Source organism: Engraulis encrasicolus, chromosome 2, assembly GCF_034702125.1.
Source record: "Engraulis encrasicolus isolate BLACKSEA-1 chromosome 2, IST_EnEncr_1.0, whole genome shotgun sequence".
Lineage (NCBI taxonomy): Eukaryota > Metazoa > Chordata > Actinopteri > Clupeiformes > Engraulidae > Engraulis > Engraulis encrasicolus.
This window is the reverse complement of record NC_085858.1, coordinates 41439320-41446819: the sequence shown is the minus strand read 5'-3', so window position 1 is coordinate 41446819 and position 7500 is coordinate 41439320. Positions and strand designations below refer to the sequence as shown.

Here is a 7500-nt window from a genome sequence, read left to right as displayed (position 1 = left end):
CCTTCAGTACTCAGCAGGTAAGAATGACATCTGGCCGCTATGCAGGTACGCCCTGATTACTTGGCTAGTCACAGAACATGAGCTGGCAGTGTGGCTGATGAGGTGGCTGTGTGTGTGTGTGTGTGTGTGTGTGTGTGTGTGTGTGTGTGTGTGTGTGTGTGTGTGTGTGTGTGTGTGTGTGTGTGTGTGTGTGTGTGTGTGTGTGTGTGTGTGTGTGTGTGTGTGATGCGGCTATGAGTGGAGTATCAGGTGTGCTCACTGAGCAGTTTGATGGGAAATAAACGGCCAAATCCTTTAATATCCTAATTGTTGTTTGAGTCTGAACATTTATTGTACAAGTGTGTGTGTGTGTGTGTGTTTGTGTATGTGTTTGTGTGTGTGTGTGTGTGTGTGTGTGTGTGTGTGTGTGTGTGTGTGTGTGTGTGTGTGTGTGTGTGTGTGTGTGTGTTCATACCAGGAGTGGGGAACCTACACTCTTAAAAAAGATTGGTTAAAATAAACAAAAAATTAGTAGTTTTTAACCGATCTGTTCGATTAATATGTGTCCGAGAAAAATATTAGTCAAAATAACCGATTAGACTTTAGTTAAAATTTCAACCAATCTAGATCGGTTAAAAAACTAACCAATTCTAAATCGGTTGTTTTGACCAATAGATTGGTTATGTTTAACCAATCTTTATAAGTCAAAAATGTACCAATCCCCCAATGGTTGTTTTGACCAATTTGTTCGATTAATATGTGTCCGACACAGATATTGGTTAAAATTTTCACCGATTTGCTTAGTTAGATGGACACTGCAATTACTTCACTCCAAATTAACAGTTTCAAAGCTATATCAATCATAACCAATAACCAAGATTTGAGTTTGTTTTCACAAAGTTTATTAACATTTTAATTTCAAAAGGCTTTAAAGCACTGATCTGAAAGGATGGGGATACAGTAACTTACAGCAATCTGTTCCTTCCCAACACTGATGATAGTAAAGTTGTGTGGACACAACAAAAAGACAGGCTGGTATTAAGGGATATTTTTTAAAAAAAAGAAAAATCAAAAGCAGAGGTAACATTTTATGCTTGGTGAGCCGTTTTCAACGAAAATTCAAATTACAAATGCATGCATATTCTGTGACTATTACTTACTTACAAAACGTTAAGGTTGTGCTTGACAACCGGAGAAAACCTCATTGTCAACATGATCTTACTTATATTCAAAGAACAGTACATTTTTGCAAAACAAGGAGGCAAGTATCACTTAGAATGGCATACAATGCTGTTTCTCCAGTACCAGGTAAATTACCTGAATTTGCATAGGATGTAGTCTGCATGTCAGTGGAATCAGAAGTAATTAAAATACACATGGTGTGGAGTGGTGGTGTCTGCGTAGATGTTTAAAAAAATGTCCCGTGACTACAGAGCAACTTGAAGTGAGAAATGTTCCAGTACCTTGGCCCACTTGTTGGTTGAGATGGTTATATCGTACACATATTCAAAAGAGGCAAAAACTGAGTTAAACTGTGGTGGATATGCCAAGTTACACACCCAGTAGAGCATGAAAAGCTTGTCACTGCGCAAGTCAGGCAATCATCAACAGGAATGGTTACGTTGTCATCCATGGCAGTGATGACACTGCCGTGTCAAACTCTCGCCTCCTAGTAGTGGGGTCCTTGAAACCTTCTCAGTGTCAGTGCTGAGGGATGCAAAGTTGGTTCCAGTCTGAAAGAATTTTTAAGATTTGAGAGAGAGAGAGAGAGATACATCAATGGTGCTTAGCCCCATAACGAACGCCATACCATCTGAAACATGCTGTAATAGTCATTGAAAGGTTAATTGCCAGTACTACTCTACTATGACATAACATAGGGCCTTTAGTAATGCACTGCGACTCAGTAATTGCCATTCTGGTAACCACAAAATGTATAACGCCCTGTTTTAACAGGTTATATAGAAAGCTTTACTCTACTGAGTGAACGGTATAAATCATGCAGTATCAGGAAGCTTAATTAACACCAAGTATAGCCAAAATCAACAATGCACACAACTATATCGTGACTTGTTCTTTCTAAATAAAGGTTAAAAAAATGTCTGGCAGACGTACCAAACTTGGCATCTCCAGAAAGCGTGGAAATTTCTCAAAGATGTCACGCATGGAGGGGGAGTCCTCAGCGATCCTGAAAAATACAACAAATTAAGAAAATGTAACCCAAATACTCCAATCAATGAAACGGTGGGCTCAGTGTCATAGGCCTAACAGCAGAAGGCACCAAGGGTGCGTTTATAAACTGTCGCTCTGAGCACACAACAATTGGTAATGTCATGTATGAGCAGTGGTGGACAACGTAAAAGTAAAAGTTAAAAAAACAAACAAACAAAAAAAAACAGTTTCTTTCCAACACAGGTAACTTATCTGAGTAAAAAGTAGACCAATGTACTTGTCTTACGATGAGCTGATTCTGCACAGGTTGGATTGAGTTTGTGGTGGGTTCTTGTTAGGTTTTTATTGTTTTTCAGTAATAACACAGTCTATCTCAATAGGTAGGTATACTGGAGCAAACGGTGTAACAGCTATGTAATATGATGTGCTACTGTTGTAATTACACCACAAAAGTACTTTTACTTTGTCCACCACTGTGTACGAGTGTGTTATTCAGACTGTTAGATAGTAGACATTTGAAACACACATTTGGTGCAGATTTATTAAAATTTGCTTACCGGTACATTTAGAAACTGTTTTTTTCCCCCCAGTATTTTTAGACATGGTGCTACAAAGGTGATCAATGTACTGTAACCAGGCAGCTGCCATCCTTAACCCTGTAGTGCAGCGTTATGGCTCTATGTAATGTCATAGCAATGTTGTTATGATGTATTTAAGCATTTTCAGCAAGTGAATAGGGTCGCTGGCGACCTATCCTCTCAAAATAACACAAGATGAACAGGATGCATCTCTGATTAACAGTGTGTGGTTCAAACTGTTAAGACATTTGAAATACACATACATGTGGTGTACATTTGTGAATGGTTGCTAACCTTTAGAAATTCTGTCAATGTTCAGAAGCATTTGCAGACATGGTCCAGGGGGCTCAAGTACGACCAGAGAGCAACCATCCAGTAATAAGGATATCTTCTCAGCTGCACACAACATTAACACACAACACACAACATTAATTTGCATCTCATATTGACAGCATGAAATACAGAGCAAGTTAGAACGTTGACTATTTAAAAATACATGGATAGGTTTTGTGTGAATACATGAACTTTAAACTCACCTCTTGCAACAGTGTTTATCTCTCTGAGGTACACCACACCAGAGGAATCACTCCGTGTAATCAGCCAGCTTCCATGTAGGATCCTTCAGCAATATTCTGTCATCTGCAAAGCAAGACAGCACAAAACATAAACATGATTATGTATCAATATGCCTAATTATTACACAAAAATAAAGTTTGAAAAATGATAACACCACCATGACACAATAGGCTGAATAGGCCTACAATATGAAACATCTATAAGATGCATTTCTTTAATTGCTTTCATTGATCATTTTCCCACACGGATTGACACCAGATGGCTCAAAGAATTCAGTGTGCTAAGCTAGAGGGCAAAAAGAACAGATTATATATCTTTCTGGATATTTTACTCATCACTTGAAATGAAATCTGATGCATAGCCCACTTGTTAAGACCTTTAAAATCACTAGGCCTACTAGTAGATCCAAAAAGGATGGGCAAAGAAATCTAAATATTTATTGCAGTAACCATACAAATTAAGCATCTTTGATCAAGCCAAAAATTAAGCACCCTACACATCTGGGTGTTTCTGGGCTCATTATTTCAGGAGAAATCTGTCAAATAGGTAATGCCCATTTATTGAAAAGAACACGATCTGATGGCTGACAGTGGTTGGCTTCTCCCTGAACAGAGAGGACAGCCCAGAGCCCAGTAACAGAATGGGACAAAACGGCACACTGTGTGCACAATAACAAGTTCAGAATCAGTTTACTTACTCACTTCCTTTAAACAACGAACAGGGAAAGGCACATGTGTTAAAACATACTTCAGAGCAAGTGTATAGTCAAAATGAGTTCGTTTCTAACAATAAAAATCAGGCATAAGTTGTGGCTACTTCAAGCTTCTGAGTCAGCTAAAAGATAAGCTGATGTTGCTAACGAACTTCTAGCTAGCTCTTCTCTCTGGTATTTGTGTTTTACTTTGGCTCAAGTACATTAACTGGATATCTTCAGAGCATAATTATACTCAAAGGGAGTTCGTTTCTAACAAAAAAAGACTTTAGCTAGCTAATGTTGCTAGCGGACAAGAGATGCATTATTCAGTTTGGCTAGCTCTAATGTTGCTAGCGGACATTTAGCTAGCTCTTAACTTTGGCGCCAACAGGCTTACAACACTAACTTGGCATGTTGTAACTTCAGAAGAACAAAATTATATTCAAAATGTGTTCGTTTCTAACAAGAAACCAATATTCAGTTATGAATACATCGGGCTATTTCAAACATCCCTCAACAAAGGCAACATGATTTAACCGTTAGAATAGCTAACTGTTGCTAGCGAACCACCTCATCATGCAGCGCTAGCTCTTTCAGGTGAAGAGGCCGGCGCAAACAATCTCTGGCCGGCGGGGAAGCACTCCCTTCGGCCCTCCTCCAGAAACCACTGATAGCTATGTTGCTAGCGGACATTTAGCTAGGTCTTGACTCTGACATGGGTGTTTTGGCACCACTGGACAAGTTTTATAGCTCTTTCGGAGCAAATCTATATTGTAAATTTCGTAGAGTTTGTTTCTAACAAAACGAAAACTTTCCAACAAAGTTGTGAAAACAACCTAGGGCTAAGTTAGCATACCGGTAGTTATAATAGTGGCCTGTTAGCGGAGGTATGGTCTGAAGACAAATTCATTGCAAATTACCATCCTGAACAAGAAACTATTTCGCTATTCACTGTATATTTGGCATTGTCTTGAAATTATTGACGAAACATTGAAAATAAACGAACTTACCTCACAAAGTGTTTGAATTTCACCAATATCTCAAACGGCTTTCCTGCAGCACCAAGATGGCGGCTTTGTCAGAAAATTGAGAAGCAGAGTTACGTACTTGACGTTGAGCGTCAGACCTGCGTCAGTTACCAATCTCTTAGTTAACATTTGCTTAACCAATGATATTAGTCATTTTTCAACCAATCTGTTATTGAAGTTAACCAATATCTTTGTTAAATCAACCAATTTGTTCTTAACCAATGATATTAGTTGTTAGATAACCAATTTGTTTGTTTAATAGTTACCAATGTCACAGTTAATTTGACCAATATTGCCTCAACCAACGAGATTAGTCATTTTTTTAACCAATCTCTTTTAAGGGTGTATGTCTCGAGGCCATATTATCCAGCCCCCGATATAATTTTAATGTTATGCAGCTTCACATGAAATATGAGTTTTTTTTTAATCAATCTTAAAAATTGTATTTGCAATACAATTAAGTTATATTTCAGGGGACCTAGAAAAGGTGGGGTCTGTTTTAAATGTGGCTGTCTTCAATAAAGCAATAAAGTGCAGGGGGAAATCCCGATTTGTGTTCATAGTACGGCCCTTGGAGGACTTTACAGCCCTTGGAGGATTTTGAAGTGGCCCCTCCAATGAAAAAGTTTCCCCACCCCTGCCCTAGCCAATTATAGGTGAGTCACTTGCAGTTGCAGGGGCCCTATTTTTCTATCCCTCCCTTCCCACTCCCTCTCTCTCTCTCTCCAACCTCCATATAATATTTTACATCCGTGAATAATAATAGCCTACACATCTCTCTCTCTCTCTCTCTCTCTCTCTCTCTCTCTCTCTCTCTCGCTCTTTTCCTCTCCATAATATCCAACAAATGTCCACACCCATGATTACGTGTGTTCAGATGTCCTACATGATCCGACTAACTGAAAATAGTCTCCTCTCGGTTGAAGTTTTTTAGCTGGACAATAACAGCCTGTTGCCTTCATCAAGGAAAACCGTTTGGGATGCGCAGCACGTCTCCCCCGCGTGTCCCCTGTGTGTGTGTGTGTGTGTGTGTGTGTGTGTGTGTGTGTGTGTGTGTGTGTGTGTGTGTGTGTGTGTGTGTGTGTGTGTGTGTGTGTGTGTGTGTGTGTGTGTGTGTGTCCGCTCTGGAAACATCAACAGAGAGAGAGATGATGATGCACCCTGGCCGCCTCTTATCTAAATGACCCCCATCTCCTCTCATCTCATCTCTCCCTCAGCTCCCCGACGCAATTTGGGACGAACTGAACAGGGGGGAAGACAAACCATTTCCTGCAGCTTCGCTTGGTGCCCCAACTGAAGACAGTCCGTTTGAAAGCCGAGAAGCTACCTGCCCTGTCCTGCCCTGCGAGAAGAGAAGAGAGGAGAAGCGAGGGGTTAGCTGAAGGCTACTGTAGGCTACAATACGCCGTGGTGGACCGCTGGCTTCAAAGCGAAAGTTAACTTCCTAAAGAGCGCGCCCGCCCGCACGCGCGAGAGAAATAGAGAGGGAGCGCGAGCAGGAGGAAGTTCAAAGGGAGTTCTAAGTTCTATTTGTGTGTCGCGAGTATTGGAGGCTGCTGAGATGTCCATGCGGACCGCAACAGGCATGTCATGACGGACAGAACAGATGTGCGAGAGAGCAGCTCTTATATGGTGAGTTTTCAAGAGGAAAAGTCTCCACAGCGAGTTTCTAGCCCAGGCGGGCAGGCAGTCTCCCTCTCTCCCTACCTCCTTCTCTCTCCCTCTCCTTCTCTCTCTCTGTCCAATGGGATCCGATTGGGGGACCGCTGTTCTGTTCTGTTCTGTTAACTTGGAAAGGAAAGACAAAGACACGTAGAGGGAAGTTAGTTGTGTGTCCGCGTCCTAGGCGAGACAGATGGTTTAGGTTTGGGTTTGGGATTGGTGGAGCTGGAGCAAGAGAGATTCCAGTCGCCCAGTGAGTGTTATGTTGTGCCATTAGGGGAGGAACGAAAGACCGAGAGAAAGAAAAGGCAATGATCGTAGAACTGGCAAGACTGCGTTCTTACGTTCTAGGTCTAGAACTACGTTCTGCTTTCTGAAGACAGTGGAGTTCTTACGCAAACTCCATCACAGCAGCAAGCGGTCTGCTCTGCTTCCTCCAGAGAACTGACTGACAGCCTGGTTGGTCTGGGGGTAGAGACTAAGAAATGTGAGGAATTCGCTGTTAGAAACAGCAGAAAAACGTGCTGGATGGGCCAACTGGATGTACGGGTATTGCCTACTGTATGTCTGGCGAGGGCATGGCACGCGGGGAAACAATGGTAAATAACGGTCGGGGTTATGACTTCTTACTTTCTGTCACGTCTGAAAGTTGTTTTAGTACCCTAACTTTTGTGATGCGTTTCCAGTAACTTAGCCGTACTGTATGTCTGTCGACAACATGGCACGCTGCGAAACAATGGTAGCCCAAGTTAAATAACAGAGAGGAGTCATTCTAACTTTGTCACGTCTGGAAGTTGTTCTAGTAACTTTT

General features: G+C 41.3%; 1 protein-coding gene and 1 long non-coding RNA gene across 2 annotated transcripts in view; one reads left to right on the top strand and one right to left on the bottom strand.

Annotated features, from left to right (window-relative positions):
- Positions 1-1208: 1208 nt before the first annotated feature.
- Positions 1209-5346, bottom strand: LOC134462622 (uncharacterized). The gene is made up of 5 exons (XR_010037555.1): positions 5010-5346; positions 3266-3368; positions 3024-3125; positions 2095-2167; positions 1209-1712 (listed from the first exon to the last, which is right to left on the bottom strand). It is a non-coding gene; the product is annotated as an uncharacterized LOC134462622 (long non-coding RNA).
- Positions 5347-6220: 874 nt separating this feature from the next.
- ankfn1 (ankyrin repeat and fibronectin type III domain containing 1) overlaps positions 6221-7500 on the top strand; it is a 179801-nt gene continuing 178521 nt past the window's right edge. The window contains exon 1 of the mRNA XM_063188844.1: positions 6221-6659. Within this exon, the coding sequence (XP_063044914.1) occupies positions 6618-6659 (42 nt within the window). The 5' untranslated portion in view covers positions 6221-6617. The remainder of the gene's footprint in view (positions 6660-7500) is intronic.